General features: G+C 46.7%; 1 protein-coding gene across 1 annotated transcript in view; it reads left to right on the top strand.

The window, feature by feature from the left end:
* Window positions 1-1,285: 1,285 nt before the first annotated feature.
* The window catches only part of GLP2R (glucagon like peptide 2 receptor), a 55,461-nt gene continuing 36,967 nt past the window's right edge, over window positions 1,286-19,779 (top strand). Inside the window, exons 1-4 of the mRNA XM_032280288.1 lie at window positions 1,286-1,984; window positions 9,609-9,696; window positions 12,129-12,233; window positions 17,512-17,633. Coding sequence (XP_032136179.1) covers window positions 1,790-1,984; window positions 9,609-9,696; window positions 12,129-12,233; window positions 17,512-17,633 — 510 coding nt within the window. The 5' untranslated portion in view covers window positions 1,286-1,789. The remainder of the gene's footprint in view (window positions 1,985-9,608; window positions 9,697-12,128; window positions 12,234-17,511; window positions 17,634-19,779) is intronic.

The raw sequence follows: 19,779 nt of genomic DNA, 5'->3' as shown, positions 1-19,779 counted from the left end.
GGGTGGGGAAAAAGTGTGTGGCCCCAACCTTCATCCCTTCAGAAATAAAGGAAGTTTTTCAGAAAAAGTTGAAAGAGATGAGACAGACTATTCTTGCAAAGCAGATGTTTTCTTTAAAGACAGATCATCTTCCAGCATACAACTCTGAAGATGGTCTTTAATGAACTCACAAAACAGAGTTGCAGCCATATTAAAGGGCCAAAGCCCATCCCTTGGGCACTCCCTCTGGGTCACTCCATCCTGCTCTCTGCCGTCCCAAAGAGACGACCACATCGATTCCAGAGGTGACACCACTCTGAGTCCGTGTCTAGGATCTTTGTTCTAGTTGAGCATTTCATAGTTAAGGTCTAAAATCTTGCCACATGGAGGCCAGGATGGTCTCGATCTCCCGGCCTCATGATCTGCCTGCCTAGGGCTCCCACAGTGCTGGCATTACAGGCGTGAGCCACGTGCCTGGCCATGAGTTTTTAAAATTTACGTTTAGAAAAGCACAGCTGCTTTTCCCAACTGTTCAGAATTCACTCAGTTCAAAAGTTACCCAGGATGAGTTCCTATGCTTTGACTTGAAGGGGCAGAAACGAAACAAAACCAAAAAAAAATAAATAAATAAAAATAAAAAACGAAGTGAAAACATGTTCTTCTTGCCTCTCGCTGACCTGTTGTTCCATTCAATCAAGACATCTTCCACCTGAGCCTCCAGTTTTCGAGGCTGGGAGACATTGCAGGGGACACTGGGAGCTGGCCTGGGAGAGGTGGGGTGAGAAGTTTCAAGCAGAGCCTTTTGGAGAAACTCACCTGGAGAGGGCAGGGGCAGGACTGGGCACCTTCCCCGGAAGCTGTGCTCAGGCACCTCTGGTCAGAAGATCTGCCTATCCTGGCTCTGCTGTTTACTTGCTATGTGGCCTTGGGCAAGCCAGCCAACCTCTCTGAGCCTCAGTGTTTCTCAGCTATCAGATGGAGACTTCATTGTATCCTCACGGGGTTATTGTCAGGATGAAAGATTTTGTCAAGGCGAATTGTGGGGAGAGAGTACTCCAGTGCCGGTTAATAAGCGACCTATCATGAATTGTATAAAAGGGTCTGTCGGTGGGCTAAGCCACATGTGCTCAGAATGAGCGGGTATTCAAGACACGTGAATGCTGAACCTTTCAACACATTGTTTTGCTATTGCGTAGGCATAATCTAAGCCGCAGATTGGGTTTTTGCTTCACAGCCTGGGTTGGGAGCTGTTCTCTCCTAAGCTGAGCAACTGTCTCTCCTGTAATCTCTGCATAAACAGGACCCAGAGGAGATTCTGCCTTTGTGGTTAGTCTCAGTGCAGCTTGGACAAGCTTAATGCCTTAGAAAGAAATACCCCACCTCAAAAAGACACCTGCCTCTGAACTGGCTTGAGGCCCATTGCCTTCTGCCAGCCATTCCTCTGCAGCTCGAACCCAAGCCTGTCTCAGCCCAGCCTTGTTCATTGAGCAGAACCTTCAGGGAGGAGCCCGCTGACTGCCTTGTTCTTTCTCCTCGGCCTGTCGAGAAGTCCCAGAAAGCACAGCTGACTTAGGGAAGGTCTGGGAAAAATCTCCCCGCTTTTGGGGGGGCAGGGGCGGGGGATGAGCCAGGGCTGAGGAGGAACTCTGAAGACTCTGTAGATCGCTCTAGACCGCCTCAGACTCTCTCTGCACGGCGTGGAGAGGATTTGTGCAAACATTTCCTCTCTGGACCGAGAGGAATGCGAGAGGAGACGGCCTGCGGTGCATCTTGGACGGCTACGGAGATGTGCCCCCACTTGTGAAGGTGCATGAGGAAGATGAAGCTGGGATCGAGCAGGGCAGGGCCTGGGAGAGGAAGCGTGGGACTCCTGCCTGGCATCCCCGAGCTGCCCATGGGCATCCGTGCCCCCTGGGGGACCAGCCCTTTCCCCCTCTACACAAAGTGTATCTGGGCCCCTGGGAGGCCCATCCTTGCCCTGGTCCTGCTGGTTTCCATCAAGCAAGTAAGAGCAGTTCATTATTACTATCATTATCAGTTGTGCATATTTTCTGATTGTTTTAAAAGAAGCAATTGAGGCCTCATGTAAGCAATTTGGAAAAGAGAAAACAGTATTAATAATGAGCAACCATAATCCTAGCATTCAAAGGTAATCACTGTTCATATTTTGGCATATTGTCCTCAAATCTTTTCTCTATGCATATTTTTTTTACAACAATTGACATTAGGAAGCATAAAACATGTTGTATCCTGGCTTCCCCCACCCCGGCATCATATTATAAGCATTTTCCCGCATCAGCGTGAATTCTGCAAATAGCACTTACAATTGCTGTATATACTCTTCTGTTTTGTCTTCGGTGTTCTCCCAGGCTTGCATATTTAGGGTAAGCAAATCCATTTTCTTTTCTCCTTTTCCTTTCCTTCCTCTTCTTTTTCCTTTCCTTTCCTTCCCTTCCCTTTCCTTTCTATTTCCTTTCCTTCCCTTCCCTTCCCTTTCCCTTTTCCCTTTTCCCCTTTCCCCTTTCCCTTCCCTTCCCTTCCTTTCCTTTCTGTTCCATTCCTTTCTGTTCATTTTCCTTTTTCCTTTCCGTTACAAAAATAGAGAATTCTAATTTTTTTTTTAAGGCCTATACAATTCAAAGAAGTGAAATGCAAACTACAAATCACTCTGCTTCCACCAGGTAGAGATCACCCTCATTCACATTTGGGGGCTTATACTTTCAGACATTTTTCTACCATTGTTTACATACAGTTTTTTGTTTGTTTGTTTGTTTTTTGAGATGGAGCTTCACTCTGTTGTCCAGGCTGGAGTGCAGTGGTGCGATCTTGGCTCACTGCAACCTGCGCCTCCTAAGTTTAAGTGATTCTTCTGCTCAGCTCCCGAGTAGCTGAGATTACAGGCAAGCGCCACCACACCCGGCTAATTTTTGTATTTTAGCAGAGATGGCGTTTTTTGCCATGTTGGTCAGGCTGGTCTCGAACTCCTGACCATAAGTGATCCACCTACCTCAGCTTCCCAAAGTGCTGAGATTACAGGCATGAGCCACTGTGCCAGGCCTATATACAGTTTTTTTTTTTAAAAAAACAAACACAGGCACATATTATAAATATAATTTTTAATCTGCTTTCTTCTTAACAAAATACGCTAATAACAGCTGACATTTTTATGGAACACTTGCAATGCACTGGGTTGAGTGCCAGGTGACCCCCGTTCTTTATATTATATCAGAACCCTGCAGAGGGAGGTTCTCTTGTTAATCCCCCTTTACAGATGAGTAAACTGAGTCTCAGATAAGTTGAGCAACATTTGTCCGTATCAGTGAATGTAGATCCATGGTATGACATTTAAGGGCTTTAAGGATTTATTGTAATATATTTAACTATCCTCTATAGGTGGACATGCTGGTAGCTTGCTTTATTCTATTCAAGAAGATTAGACCTTCGTCCTCTTTCCAAGTTCCCATTTTGATACTGGGTTATGGGCAGTATAAAAGGATGATGGGAAGGAACCCCAGTTCTACTCTTCTGAGTAAAGAAAGTAGCTTAAGGAACAGCTCTCTTCCTCCTTTGTTCCTTGGGCAGGGTTAGTCCCTGTTCATGGACTTGGAATTCCAAGCTCCTCCAGCCCCCATGTAGGGCAGGCTGTGGTACCCGGTCTTATGAGGGTTTCACCTGCTCAGGCTTTCTTTGCTGCAAGCCTGGAGCTAGAGAGGCAGACAAACCCTACCAGATTTCCTACATCCAGATTCGCCTAGAGGCTGCCTTCAGGCTTTCATGGATTGTAAATGTGAGCCCAATCGATGGTTTCATGGAATTCTTGCCATCACGGCAGCCTTTCCCCAAGTGACCAGAACATCCTTAAGGCAGGCGGCGCTGGCCTGCTTCTGGTCCGAGGCCTTCAGTCTGTTAGGGATGGGGCCATTGGTGGGAGAGTTGACTCAGAGCACTCGTCCTTCCTTCCACTCTCTGGATATCTCACCTTAATGCTGAGTGAGTGTAGCCAGCTTACTGTGTAGTTTTGTTCACAAATGTGGATTGCTGACCACATGCCAACCCCTGAGACGGCACTTGGGATATTATCATAGAATACTTCCTCACACATCATCTCAATCCTCACCACAAACCTCTGAGAAGTGTTATTACTGAACCCATTTTACACATGGACAAATTAAGCTTCAGAGGAGTTAAAAGGTTGCCTTCAATGCTGTAGCTCCTGAGCACTGGAGCCGTTGTGCCTATCCGGGGTGTTTGAAGCCTGTGTTTTTTCTTCTGTAGTGCTCTTGGGAGTTGTTGACATATGAATGTTGTATGTTACAACAGCAGAATCTACAGAGCCTCAGGCCAGCTTGCCAGGCTGAGAAAGCCATACCTTGGCCCTTTCACTCTGGCATTTTCATAATCAATAACGTGCCCCCTGGCAGTGTCTGCTTCCACCCTCTGCCACCCAGTGTGCATTTTCAGAGCCCTTCTGGCTGGCTGTGCTCTGGGCATGTCTGTAATTCTGATGGCCTTACTCTTGGTTCTCCATCTTAACCCCATATTCCTTCTCTAGATGTTTATATTACAAGGTTTTGTGAAGACTTTCATGATGAATTCTGCTCATAGCTTCTTTCTCTGCATGGAATATAAATGACTGTGGGGTGTTTTCTGGCAGGAAGTCTTCATAAAATCCACTTAATGAGAAATTCTCAGGGGTAGTTTAGTTTCTAAATTTAAGCAGGGAAGTAGTAGTATCCCCACACCACCCTCTCCCACACTCATTTAAGTTATTTAGCAGTTGCTTTGGCATCAAAAACATAAACTAGCATAAAGAATTTTTGAGAAGTACATTTGTGGCCCTTTTATACATGGATGGCAGAAGGGTAAAATGGTGCATATTTAAATTTTAAACTTTTTTTTGGCAGGGTAGACAGTTTGGCAATCAAAAACCTTTAAAACTATGTGTAGTCTGTGACCCAGAAATTCCAATTCAAAGAATTTCTAAGAAGATAAAGATGTGCTCTCAGCTGGGCGTGGTGGCTCACGCCTGTAATCCCAGCACTTTGGGAGGATGAGGTGGGTGGATCACGAGGTCAAGAGATGGAGACCATCCTGGCCAAAATGGAGAAAGCCCATCTCTACTAAAAGTACAAAATTAGCTGGGTGTGGTGGCAGACACCCAGCTACTCAGGAGGCTGAGGCAGGAGAATTGCTTGAACCCAGAGGCAGAGGTTGCAGTGAGTTGTGAGTGAACCACTGCACTTCAGCCTAGGAGACAGAGCAAGACTCCATCTCAAAAAAAAGGAAAAAGAAAAGAAAGATGTGCTCTCAAATGTTCAGCTATGAGGATTTTAATCACAGCATCATTTATATCAGCAAACATCTTAAAACAACATAGACATTCAATGCTGGAGGATTTAAAAACTAAATTGTATCACATTTTTTCATAGAATACTATGTAGCTGTCAAAGGAATGCTTCATTTATTATTTATTTCTTGAAATGGAAATATATTCACAATATGTCTTCTAGTGAAACATAAAAGGCTTTGAAACTATTATTTTCTTTGCAATTACAATAAAAAAGAAAAGAAAGACAATGAATGTGTATAAAGAGAAGAATCTGGAAGTAGATGGTAATTTCTGAATAATTAGATGATAATTCCACCTTCTTCCCTTTTTGCATATTTGTGATTTCTATTTCATCTACCGTGAAGTGTATTCCTCCTCTAATAAAGAAAAATAGATTGATTTAAAGAGAGTAAATACAAGGGTTTTTCTTTTCTCTTCCTTAATTCTTTCTCTGCCAAGTTCATTGCTGATGCTAGTTGCCTATGCAAGGGAAGAGGAATCAAGGTCAAGCAGGACTTTTCCAGTTGGAAAAAAATTCACCCATATATCTTCTTTCCTCATGACTTTGGGAATCTGGCTGTGATTGAACTTGGAGATGCCTCTTGTGTTTTTGGTGTCTTTAGGGCAAGGACTGGTAAGACAGTCTGAGTTTGTTCAGCTCCCCTAGACTGACAAAATTCAGTTCTTTTTAGTTCTAGTTTGTTTTTCTGCTTTTGACTATGGCCATTAGCCATGGCAAAGAATGGAAGATAGGGAAATATGAGTCCAGACACTGATTTTATTGTCTCTTCGGTAATCACATCCCGGGGAGGTTCCTGGGGCCATAAATAGTACTTTGTCCACCATTGGGTCTTACATGGATGACTTGTAGGATTCTAGAAGCTTATTATTTGGTTAGCAACTCATCTTCTGAATTTATAAAGATGATCTAGAGTCAGTTATAGTGCCATTAAAGATGTTTACTTCTTTAAACAATATGTGAATAACTTACATGCTTCCTCTTGGTCCATAAGTCAGAGAGCGATATCAATAGAGATTCCAAACCCATTGGAAACTGAAACCAAGGGATAAATGCAAATTATTGTATCATTGTTATTACTTATTGGATAATTGCATGGTTCTCAAACCGTGTGCTGGTGTACCCCAGGGCACCACTGCGAACTCACATGGCTGCTATGAGATATTTTAATTTTTCAAGGGAAGTACAGTGATATGTAGCATTTTCCAGACACCATGCAAACTACTAGCTCAAAGTATTCGTAGTTTTTACATTAGCTCTCACTTTCTCCCTTTTGATGGCATGGTATCTTTGCAAAGCTGGGTTTTCCACAAGTCCTGTGATTCAAAAGCAAGTATAGCACAAAAATCAGTGTGGAACAGGAAATAAAGGTGGTGGTATCCGACCTGATCCTAAAGCTTGAGAAGTTGTGCAATGCACAGCAGGCACTAAGTTGTTAAGGCATAAATATTTATTAAGTTGTTTGGACTTACCTACTTAGTAAATGGGGCTTTAGATACATCTTTTGGCCTAGAAGTGCTGTGGAAAAATTACTGAGTCAATAAGTTTGGGAACTTCTGGTCTAATCATGACCACACTGACTCGTCTTCAAAAAGCTGGCTGTGTGATTGCTGCTGCGCTCCCTACCGGTGTACCAGTCCTACCCCATTTTGGGGGGATACCCCTAAATCTACCTGGCTCTAGAAAGCATGTGAGCTTGTTCCCCCTTGTGAGAAGAGATAAAAGCCAATTGATTAACTGTGTTATCTTAGCCCAGATAATTTATTGAACCCATCCTGTGTTCATTTACTCATCGTCCATCCCACAACTGAGCCCCTGCAAATGAAGCACAGCAAGAGCAGTAACTCCTGCCCTGTGCTGGGAGCTTGTATTCAGACAGGAAAGACACATCATAGCCCTCAAGGAGCTTGTGGCCTAGGGAGGAAGATGGGTAAGTGGTCCAATGACAGTGCAGTGTGATAGGCCATAGGGATCAGTTGTGCAGGGGAAGGGTGACAATCTTAAGACTCACAGAGACAAGTGGTTAAGTATGGCCCAGGCTCACTCGGCTTGAGTTGGGCCTTGAAGGTTAAATAGGAGTTCACCAGGTGAAAATGAAGGCAGAGGCAATTGCCAGTGGGAAGTACAAGAAAGAGAAGTCATGAAGGAACACGACTTGGGACAAGGATGGCTGAGATGCTAAATCCTGAGGCAACAGGCCTTAAGTGGAAGACTAGGCAGGAGAGTCCTGTGCTCAGCTCTGTTCTGTTCTCCCGTCACTGTGGGGCAGTGTGGAGGGTGGATGGAATCTGGACATTGGGAGGGAGTTGCCACGGACATCACCTGGTTTGGGGAGTGTGATGGAGAGAACTGAGCCACACAGGGCAGAAGCCGTGGGGAAGCCACGGACCACAGACCAGAATGCCCTCGGCCTTGCATGCCACCTGGTTATACAGCTGCCATCTCTGTAGCAGATTCTAAGTCCTTTTAGTGAAGGGGCTGTGTCTCACTCATCTTCCTTCCTCTCTCCCTTCCTTTCTTCCTTCTTCCTTCCTTCCTACCTTCCTTCCTCTCTCCCTTCCTTCTTTCCTTCCTACCTTCCTTCCTTCTTTCTTCCTTCCTTCCTACCTTCCTTCCTCTCTCCCTTCCTTCCTTCCTTCCTACCTTCCCTCCTTCCTTCTTCCTTCCTTCCTTCCTACTTTCCTTCCTCTCTCCCTTCCTTCCTTCCTACCTTCCCTCCTTCCTTCTTCCTTCCTTCCTTCCTACCTTCCTTCCTCTCTCCCTTCCTTCCTTCCTACTTCCTTCCTTCTTCCTTCTTTCCTTCTTTTTTCCCTCCCTCCTTCCTTCCTCTCTCTCTCTTTCTTTTCTTTCTTTCCTTCTTTCTTTTTTTTTTCAAGACGGAGCCTCACTCTGTTGCCCAGGCTGGAGTGCAGTGGTGCAATCTTGGCTCATTGCAACCTCCACCTCCCGGGTTCAGGCAATTCTCCCGCCTCTGCCTCCTGAGTAGCTGGGATTATAGGTGTGCACCACCAAACCTGGCTAATTTTTTTCTATTTTTAGTAGGGACGGATTTCACTGTGTTAGCCAGGATGGTCTTGATCTCCTGACCTCGTGATTCACCCGCCTTAGCCTCCCAAAGTTTTGGGATTACAGGCGTGAGCCACTGCACCTAACCTTACTCATCTTTATATCGTCTGTAATTCCTCCTTAACACAAAGACTGGCCCACAATAGGTGCCTGATGAAACATAGAAGAGAAAGCCCCTTTTAAAATCAAAAGAAGGCCAAGCATGCTGTTCATGCCTGTAATCCCAGCACTTTGAGAGGCCAAGGCACTAGGATCATTTGAGACCAGCCTGGGGAACATGGCAAAATCCTCTCTCTACAAAAAAAAAATACAAAAATTAGCTGAGCACAGTGTTGTGTGCCTGTAGTCCCAGCTACTCCAGATGCTGAGTTAGGAGGATCACTTGAACCTGGGAGGCGGGGGTTGCAGTGAGCTGAGATTGTGCCACTACACTCCAGCCTGGGCAATAGACTGAGGAGACCCTGTCTCAAAAAACTAAATAAATAAAATAAAAATAAAATCAAAAGAAATGGTACAGGTACACAACTAGAAGCTATTACACAGCCCAGTTATCTGGAAAGCCCAAAGCATACTGTATTTCTAAGGTTAAATGGCATGAAATAGTGAACATTAGAAAGAAAAAAATCCCAAGTCCTCAGTAGCTTGTATAAGTCTCTCAGACGCTCCTCGTTGTACTGAAACCCACTTCCGAGGTGACTTCTCAAGAATAGATCCTATAACCTGAGTAGAAAAAAATCATGGTCACCTCCAGACCAGGGCATCCGTCTACTCAGAGCCTCTGACTTGGGACCTGCAGATACCTGGGTGACGCAGGCTCCTGCAATGCTCTGGCCCTTATGCGTCACATGGCTGCGTCTTAGTGCGATGCTTCTCTCTTTGTGATCTACATAGTCTTAGGAGCGTGCAACTACTCATGTGGGAGGATGCAAAAGTTTAGGATAAGTATATTGCATACCCTTGAAATGTCAACTTCACTTAAAAGTTTTTTTACTTTTTTCATATTTGCATTAAAGCCAATATGATTAGATTATGGAGCGAATGTAAAATTTACATTTTCTTTCAAGGTAAAATGTAAGATGCCAAAAAAATGCTGTTTCTTTGCTGTGGGCCATTGTGGGCACTTCATTGGGAAGTTTGGAGAATCATGGTGTGAAATGACAAAGTCACATCTGTGTTTGCAGCTAACTGGGGGTGACCACATTTTATTTTGCTCAGGTTACAGGATCTCTCCTTGAGGAAACGACTCGGAAGTGGGCTCAGTATAAACAGGCATGTCTGAGAGACCTACTCAAGGAACCTCCTGGTAAGCATGTGTATTAGTTATCCGTGGCTGTGTAACAAATTGCCTCAAAATCAAAAGAAGGCCAGGCATGGTGGTGGTTCATGCCTGTAATCCCAGCACTTTGAGAGGCCAAGGCAGGAGAATCATTTGAGCCCAGGAATTTGAGACCAGCCTTAAGAACATGGCGAAATCCTGTCTCTACAAAAAAACAAAAAACAAAAATTAGCTGAGCAAAGTGGTGTGTGCCTGTAGTCCCAGCCACTCGGGATGCGGAGGTGGGAGGGTTGCTTGAACCTGGGAGGCAGGTTCCAATGCTTAGTAGCTCAAAACAGTAACAGTCATTTATGAGCCCTCGCAGTTTCTGTGGGTGAGGAATTCAGACAGAACACATTGGGGACCGCTTGTTTCTGCTCTGTCATATCTGGAGTTTAGCTGGAGGACTCCCGTGGCTTCTCCACTTGACCATGGTTTCCATACAGCATGATGGTAGCATCCCTAAAGGCCTGCCCGACCAAAGGCCAGGTTGCCTTTTATGACTTGGCCTTGGAAGTCACACAACATTGCTTCTGCCGTGTTCAACTGGGCAGATGGCTACAAAGCTCTACCCAGGCTAAAGGTGCAGAAACATAGACCCCATGCCCCATTGCAACGGAACACAGGAAACAGGGTGTATGTGAATGTGGCCATCTTTGATGAAAGCCATCTACCATGGCACACTCATTACCTGATCACATGACATGATTATCTGCTGTAGATTAGCCTGGGAATCTGTTAAAGGAATGGAGGGGGTCCCCCATCTCCCAGGGCATTAACTGAATCTGAACAGTAACATTTCTCTTATCCAAGCCTACCTTAAGGTCAGAACATTCTAGCAAATATGTAATAGTTGTCTGCAGGCTGACTCTGGGTGCAGCCACAGAGACCACACCCACCTCCAAAAGCAAAAAAGAAAAGTACATTGGCCCATTGCCTCTGAGCACTGAGGACAATCCCTGTCTTTGGCTTCATTCAGATCATTTTATTCAGAGGCCTTGAGATTGACAGGACACTGTGAACTCTCCCTTTCTCTCTTGACTCAAAGGCAGCCCCAGGCTTCAAGCCCTTCCCAGCTCCCTCTGAAGACTTCATTGGTCCAGGCAGGTGGTAGTCAAGCCTTGAGTCAGTCAGCTACAGGAATCACCTTTTGCTTTGGAGAACACTGCTGTCTGAGGTCTAGGTAAGGCAGGTCTTCATCCGGAGCCATGCCATGTACAGCTCAGGTGAGCACTGCCTTACCCAGACCAGGTGCTGATACCTGGCAGCCAGGTCAACACAGTGTCCTAAGCCAGCTCATAACCTAGCACCATGGTGTTTCTAGGGCTTCCATGCCAGGCACCTGGCCATTTTAGCCTAATAGGGAGCAGATGGTGGGGAATGATGCTCGGCTTCCAGGAGTCAGGAGCTTGCAATGTTGGAAGTTTGGGACCTAGCCGGGCACGGTGACTTAGGCCTGTAATCCTAGCACTTTGGGAGGCCGAGGTGGGCGGATCACTTGAGGTCAGGAGTTCAAGACCAGCCTGGCCAACTTGGTGAAACCCCGTCTCTACTGAAATACAAAAAATTAGCCGGGTGTGGTGGCATGCGCCTGTAATCCCAGCTACTCGGGAGGCTGAGGCAGGAGAATTGCTGGAACCCGGGAGGTGGAAGCTGCCGTGAGCTGAGATGGGGCCAATGAACTCCACTATGCTATATCAAAAAGTAAAATAAAATAAAAAGAAGTGTAGGACCTAGTCTGAGATACTTCCATTTGATTCCGGGAGGCCCATAAGGTGGAGTTTTAAGGTTGTTGCTTCCAATTGCCAAACACCTGGGTAATCCCCTGAGATGGTCCAGATATAATAATGATCATTGAATTAGTAGTGCTCAAATGGAGAGATATGGTGAATGGAGAGAGATGACTGTATCGTACTTGTGTTGGATATGTGTGATCAAGGACCGTGAGTTTGTAGATCCCCTTATTCCACTGGTCATTGTGCACATTCACAGACTAAGGGTGTCCTGGGATCTAATTGGTGAAGGTCTGATGATTATTTTGCTGATTGTGGGACATAAGACACTGACTGAGCCACCGAGTGTCCTCCTGTCCCCAAGTTCCTGTGAAAGTTTAGTTCATGTCAAATAAAGCACAATCGGCATGACATGTACATTGACGTAACTGACTGGAGGTCAAGTTGGGCAGACAAATGCACATTGTTTGGGACAGCAGTCAGCATTCCTGCACTCCCGAAATCATTCCCCTTCCTTGACTCATCTAGGAAGGGGATGAGTGGGACACCCATGCTGGTTCTGCACAGGTTACACCTGCTTCCAGTGCCCGGAAGGTGGGCTTTGGGCTCTGGTGGTGCCTCTGCCTCCATCACTGGCATCCCTGTGCTGCAACACTGATGTTCATCAGACTCTTCTTCTTCCTGTAGGCATATTTTGTAACGGGACGTTTGATCAGTTCTTGTGTTGGCCTCATTCTCCTCCTGGAAATGTCTCTGTGCCCTGCCCTTCATACTTACCTTGGTGGAGTGAAGGTAATAAGTCTTTATTTTTATCAGTTTTCCCCAGCCAAGCATTTTTCTCTAGTTCACTTCCCCCGGTCCCCTTCTAAGCTCTCAGTCATACATCTTCCTTCTCCTCTTGTCTTCTGTAATTCTTCTATTTTTGGATGTTCCATTTATTTTTATGTATGTACATATATTTTTATTTGTTTTTGTGGTTACATAGTAGGTATATATATTTATGGGGTACATGAGATGTTTTGATACAGGCATGCGATGTGAATAGGCATGGAGAATGGGTATCCATCCCCTCAAGCACTTGTATTTTCAGTTACAAACAATCCAATTACACTCCTTTGTTCACAATGTATGGTTAACTTATGATTGGCTATCGTTACCTGTTGTGCTATTAAATAGTAGCCTTATTCATTCTTTCTATTTTTTGTATCCATTATCCCTCCACACCTCCACTGTCCCAGCCCCCTACTACCCTTCCCAGCCTCTGGCAACCGCCCTTCTGTGCTCTATGCCCATGAGTTCAATTGTTTTGATTTTTAGATCTTATGAATTATCTCTCTTACTTTGAAGATTCCGGAGTACAGATCCAGCGGCCGCTAGATTTGGCTGCAGTGGGGGTAAGAGTGGCCGCTGTCATGGAGAGGAGAAAGAGTTGGGGGAGAAAGCTTGGGATGCTAACCTCCACACAATTTTGGCTTGTTAGATGGAGAGGAAGGATTTTAAAACTACCCTTGCATAAACATCGAAGGGAGGTGCCAATGAATTGGTGCTTTTAACTCCCATGGGACTTGGATGGAGAATTTAACCGCTTAGTTCGCCCTGATCCTGTTTAAAGGAAATAAACATTACTTAGATACCCAGGATAATATCCCATCCCTACTGGCCCCAGGAGCTCCACCTCTTGGTTATTTTATTTTGGAAGAGGAGAGAGGCGATTTCCGGTTAGATTCCTGTTGCCTTTGATCACAGACCCCCAGCAAATGTAAGGACAATTAAAACTATTCTCAGGAAGTGGTTACAAAGCTCCAGGCAAAACAAGGTGAGAACCAGCTTCTAAGAGGGTAAGATGATAGCCTTTTGTATTTAATTTCAGCCCAATAAATCATTCCATTGTGCAACCTTGGTTTCAATATTTTCAGCCCTCCAAAGAAAAGAGAGAGAGAGTGTTTAGAAGGAAGATACATTTCTGGGTGGGAGAGTTAGTGACCTATTTTATGGAAGTGTTCTCTGATGAAATCCAGTTGGAATCAGCCCAAGAAGCATGAGAATGTGAGATTTTAAGGAGGGTGGAAGATAGAACTCGCTGGACCAAGGGCTCTGAATGATTCAGTCACTGTCCCCCTGGGAGCAGCTCAGTGAGGGGAAAAAGCACTGGGTGTGGAGTCAGAAGCCCGGAGGTCAGACCCAGTTCCTCTATTTTACACTTGGAGACTTTGGGCAAATTCCCACAGCCCTCTGAGCTGCCGCTTCCTCATCTATGAAGGGAAGGAGAGTGGCTAAATCTGCAGGTCATTTTGAGGAGTAAATGAGAAGGCATTCAGAGGATATGTCACAGAGCCAGTGCAGTGGGAGCTGAAACCGAGTCCGGGGAGGAGCCCCTTGGATTCCTTTAGGCTTTGAAGACCCCAAACACCCGGACTCCTCAGTGGCACGTGGAGCTGATCTACCTCTCTGCTCACTGTCTACCTGCCCCTTTCCAAGAGCTAAAAATACAGATCCGTTCCACTTGAAGAGAAAATAAAGTGTTCAAAAAGCCACATTTACAAAGAAGTTGAGTTAAAGGCTCTTAAAAAAAAAAAAAAAAGATAAAAGAAAGAAAGAAAATAGGTTTTGGGCTTCTGGAATGTGAAGGGAGTGTGATTTGCAAAAGGTGGGAAATCACTCTTCCACCTGCCATTCTGTGCATTAAATCTTTAGAATCCAAGTGGATCCCTGCTGTGAAAAGAGAATGTGGAGACCACGGAAGGGCACAGAGAAGAACATGTGCAAATGCACAGAGTGGAGGACAGTCCCTGTGAGATGAGCGTGAGGAATAAGCATGGTCATATGAGAAGAGGGAGTGCCTGAAGGCAAACAGCAGCTGTGATTGACGTGATTGACGACTGAGGCTGGGGGCTGAGGATGAAGGAAACTGGGTGTTAGTCACTAAGGGTTTCAAACTCTCTTCTGTGGAGGAAGACGACGTGGAGCCCCACAGGGTGTTAAGACATAAAAAAGGAGCACACATTATAGTTTGAGAGAGCGATGCCAATAGCCTGTAGCTATTGGGCCGAGGAATGGAGGAACCAGGGAGGTGAGTGCAGAAACTGCTGCAGTGTCCCAGAAAATAGCATTTTCTGAGTCTGGATTCAGGATCTGGGGCAGGAGCCAGAGGGCAGAGAGAAGGAGGAAGACTACAGAAAAGTGTTGGAAGTGGAATGGTCAAAGTTTGTCATCAGTTGTAGTTGAAATAGAGACAGAGACAGAAAATGGGGGAGAGAAAAACAAACTCCTCCTCCACCTCTTCCTCCTTTTTCCGCCCTCTTTCCCACCTGAGGAATAGTCTCAGGGTCCACACAGCCCCACCCAAGCCCACATCTCAATCAACTGGTCGTCAGGCTCTCTGGCTCCTCCTCCTCTCCATCCCTCACTGCTGCAGACTCACCAGCACCCTCTGTTGCTTCTCCATTTCCCCACCGGTCTCTGCCTCAGATCTGGCCCTTTGGAAAAGCTTTGGAAAAGCTTTCTAAAATATCAGTCATATTCTGTCTGCCCCCATCATGACCCCTAAAGATGGCATGCAAGACCCCTGTCGCCTGGCCCTGCCAACGACCTTGTTAGCGCTCTCCCCCACATCCCGGGGTCCCTGCACTCCAGCCTGATGAGCAGTTCCGGGGCTCTGCACCAGTCCAGCTGTTGCCACGCGGCGCCTTGGCTCCCACATCTGCCCAGGAGGCCTCCTCACAGGCTCTGGCCACACTCCTCTGCCTATAAAGCCCCTGCAATTCTCAGCTCAATCCTCTCCTCCCTCTAGAAGATTTCTCAGACCTCTCCCCTCAAGCACAAAGGCCCTTTGCCTTTCTGAGGCCTCTTCTATACCTGTGCATTTATAATCTTAATTGTTTTATAATCATTTTTGACATTTATGATTATTTGTAATCTTAGCATTTATAATCGTTTATGACAATTTTTCTTTGCATTCCCCCAAGCAGAGGTGAACCCTATTCATCTTTGCATTCCTAGCACAAAGCATTATGGCTAGCACAGACAACACAAGTGCCAAGTGAGATTCTTGCCATTCACTCATTCGACCAGCATTTATTAAGCACTTGTTGTATGCTCTGCCTTTTTTTTTTTTTTTTTTTTTTTTTTTTTTGAGACAGAGTCTCACTCTGCCACCCAGGCTGGAGTGCAGTGGCACGATCTCAGCTCACTGCAGCCTCCGCCTCCCAGGTTCAAGCGATTCTCCTGCCTCAGCCTCCTGAGTAGCTGGGATTACAGGCACTGACCACCACACCTGGCTAATTTTTGTATTTTTAGTAGAGACAGGGTTTCACCGTGTTGGCCAGGCTGGTCTTAAACTCCTGACCTCATGATCCACCCGTCTCAGCCTCCCAAAGTGCTGGGATTACAGGCGTGAGCCATAGCACCCGGTCATGTTATTCTTAAGTGCTTGGGATATATTAGTGAAAAAAACCGAGTGAGATCTCTCTCCTGTGGGGCTCACATTCTTGCAGGAGAGACAGACAATTATCAATAAGCATCATAAATAAGTGCAGACTATGTTTGAATGTGCTCTATGTTTGAAAAAATGGGGAAGGGAAGGGATGGGAGTGTTGGAGTGGGGTGATGAGTTGCAGCTGTAACCTGGGTAGTCAAGGAAGTCTTCGATGGCAAGGTGACATTTTGGTGAAGATGTAAAGAAGGTAAAGGTTTTAGAGGAAGGATGTTGGGGAGGGAAGGAGACAACAGGTCAATGGCTCTACGCGGGGACCATGCCTGGCCTGCTCCATGAAGAGAATGAGGCAGGCGTGGCTGTGGTGAAGAGAGGAGAGAAGCAATAGGCTATGGCAGAGAGTTACAGGCTGAGTCTTAATGGGGCTTCGTGAAAGGCCACATGACATTTTCTCAGAAAGCCCTTGGAAGATTTGGAGAGAAGCGTGATGTGATGTAGCTGATATTTTATTCAGCTCGCTCTGACTGCTGGGTTAACCCCAGATGTGAGGGGCAGGACTGTCAGAGGAGTCTGCAATAATCCAGGTGGGAGATGATGGTTCCACAGTCTGGAAGCAGCAGGTGAAAGTGGCAGTCAGATTCTGGGCATAGATGAAGGCAGGGATGACAGATTAGCTAGAGGACCAGAGGAGGGCTGTGAAAGACAGGGAAGGGAAGGGTGACTCTGAGATTTAGGGCTGGGAGACTGGAAGAATGGGTTTGCCATCCACAGAGGTGGTAAAATATATAGGTGGAGCAGATTCTGAAAAGAAGGAAAAAAGTTTGGTTTGGGGTGTGTTGTCTGATGTCAGTTAGACACCTTACCTAGCAAAGCTGTCAGGGGAGCAGGGGACGGTACCATTTGGCTGTCCATTAATTACATTCAGCAGAGAGTTACTATTGGCCCATGGTCTGCAGGGCCAGGACTAGGAAGGACCAACAAATTTCGACTTCTCATTTGCAAGCCCAGCCCTTAATCCTCCAGGTAGGAAGACCCTCTGGGAGAGTCTCCTGGGATAGATGTGACTCAGTCGCAATGGCAGTCTGTATGAGCAGAGGGATTTTCTCATCATTTGCACACACTCTTTCATTTAATCCTTTCCCAAATCATGGAGGGTTGGTGCCAATTATTATCCCCAGTTCCTGATGAAAAAACAGGAAGGCTTAGAGGTTAGGAGAGCTGGGCCCAGGACACACTCATACACAAGTGGCACATACAGCTTCAGCCCCAGTCTTTCTCATCTTCATGGCATGGACATCAAGAAGAGATGCCCACCTAGCAAGCTCCAGGAGCCCAGATTGGCGTCTCCCAGCTGGGCTGAACCTTGGAGGCGTATAACATCTCTGAGTCACCAGGGGCTGTTCTAACTCCAGAGACCTTGGGTAAACACAGCAGACATTAGCAGACCATGGTGTGTTACAAAATTGAGAGGCTTCCATGTTTTTCTTTCCATCCCAAATAAACAGTGAGGATGTTAATGAGCCCCCAAAAGGGGAAATGAAAATCCCTTTTCCCTGGGACTTTCCACAGCTCTGTGGCATGCTCAGGGGAATGGGCTGCGTGTTCTGACCTTTCCTCCAGAGCTTTGTTTACTTTCAGAGAGCTCAGGAAGGGCCTACAGACACTGCTTGGCTCAGGGGACTTGGCAGACGGTAGAGAACGCCACGGATATTTGGCAGGATGACTCCGAATGCTCCGAGAACCACAGCTTCAAGCAAAACGTGAGTTTGCTCAGCTCAGTGAGGAGGCATCCAAGGTCCAAATCACCCTCCTCTGAGACACCCCAGTGGCCGGCTGGCTCGAGGGGCCACACAAAGAGCTTTCTCCCAGCGCGTCTCCCTGGGGAAGCTAAGCAAGGTCCTGCAAAGCAGCAACTCTCATGTCGGCCATGGAATTTCTTCCACTACTAGGCTGATATGCAAAATCCTAAGAGAAATCAGTCTTCCAGGGTGGATCCTGGCATTTACGCTTGCTCTTCCTTATGCCTGGAGCATTTGTCCCATCTCCCCTGTGGCTGGCTCCTTCTCACCCTCCAGATTTCAGCCCAAATGTCTCCTTCAAAGAGAGATCTTCTGGCTAGGAGCAGTGGCACAGGCCTGTATTCCTAGCACTTTGGGAGGCTGAGGCGGGCGGATCACGAGGTCAGGAGATTGAGACCATCCTGGCCAACATGGTGAACCCCGTCTCTACTAAAAATAGAAAAATTAGCTGGGCATGGTGATGCAAGCTTGTGGTCCCAGCTACTGGGGAGGCTGAAGTAGGAGAATCATTTGAACGCAGGAGGCGGAGGTTGCAGTGAGCCCAGATCGCACCACCGCACTGTAGCCTGGTGACACAGCGAGACTCCGTCTCAAAAAAAAAAAAGAAAAGAGAGAGAGATCTTCCAGGCTCACCCAATCCAGAGACTGCCCTTGGTGGTCACTTTCCTACCACATCCCCACCCAGCCACCACTTTAATCCCTCTATGGCACCTGTCCCTCCCTGAAACTCTTACACATTTGCTTATTTGTTGTCTAGCCCTCTCGCCAGAATGTAGATCTGGTGGTGACAGGGGACTTGTGTGCCTCGAGGGGGCGGCATAGCACAGGGTCTAGGGTCAGACGGCTCCACGTCCATCCCAAATAAGCAGTAAGAATGTTAATGAGCCCTCAAAAGGGGAAATGAAGCATCCCTTATTCCCGGGATTTTCCACAGCTCTGTGGCATGCCCAGGGGAACAGTCTGTGTGTATGCACATCCAGACTCTGCACTTCCTGGCAGTGAACCTGGTGCAAGTGACCTCATCTCCCTGGGCCTCTGCTTCCTCATTCATGCCACAGGGATCATATTTGCTCCATGTGATGTTGTGAGGATTTAGTCATCAGACATCAGTTTCTTAGGAGAAAACTGATACAGTGTGAGCATGGTGTAATGTAGGCATTCCTGCCCTACCCCCAGGGTCTGCCACAGTAACTGGTCCCCAAGTCCCCATGGCTTTCCAGGAAAGGTTCTTTGGATGAACAAACACATCCATGCTTCAGACTTCTCTCCACATGTGTTCTTTCTGGGATCCTTCTGCACCGTACTTTCTTGGACTCTTGCTTTTCTCCCTGAGGACCTCTCGGTTGTCCAAAATCTGCTCACTTTCCTTCAAGGGCAAGAGGCTGCACAAATCGGAGGAACAGGTGTTCGGGAATCAGACAGATATCTAGGGCCACCCCTTGGTTTCTTTCATTCAGACAGTCAGGCCACAGACAGTCAAGATGCATCTCCAATAGGTTAGGTTTTTGCATCAGGGGCTGGGAATAAACAGGATAGCACACGGATACTGCCTCCACGGAGCTCAGAGTCTCATGAGGCGCATGGACAGTGTGATCGCTGCTGGGAGCGAGGTGTCAGATGCCCACGGTCACAGAGGAGGGGGAAACTGATGCAGATAGTGGGCAGGGAAGGCTGCTCAAGCCTAGCTCTGCAGGGTGAGAAGGAGATAACCATAGGAGGAGAGAGAGCAAGAAGGAGAAACACACCTAAGGTCATCAAAGAGGACACGGGGCTTTGGGGACCACTTCAAGTGCCGCTGGGAAGGTGAGGTAGGACCTAAGAAGGACACAGGTGGAGGTGGAGGCCTCAGGAGAGATAAGTGATTAAGGCCTCCTGTGCCTGGTGAAGGGCTTAAGACTTTGCATGTTGAAGTAGGGGAGGGACATAATTAGCTCCTGTGTTGACAGGTTTGCCCTGGCAGATTGGAGAGGGGTGAGCCTGTCAACACATGAGCTTGTTATGGAGATTGGAGCCATGCTGGAGGCAAAAGGCAGGGAGAACAGGCAGGAGCCATGGGAGCAACTCAGCCCAGATAGGAAGGGAATACCAAGGGGGTGGAAGAAGACAG

This window comes from Sapajus apella, unplaced genomic scaffold (assembly GCF_009761245.1).
Source record: "Sapajus apella isolate SASKATOON/1434 unplaced genomic scaffold, GSC_monkey_1.0 scaffold12, whole genome shotgun sequence".
Lineage (NCBI taxonomy): Eukaryota > Metazoa > Chordata > Mammalia > Primates > Cebidae > Sapajus > Sapajus apella.
The sequence above is the reverse complement of the archived record's forward strand: the minus strand, read 5'-3'. Positions and strand labels throughout refer to the sequence as shown.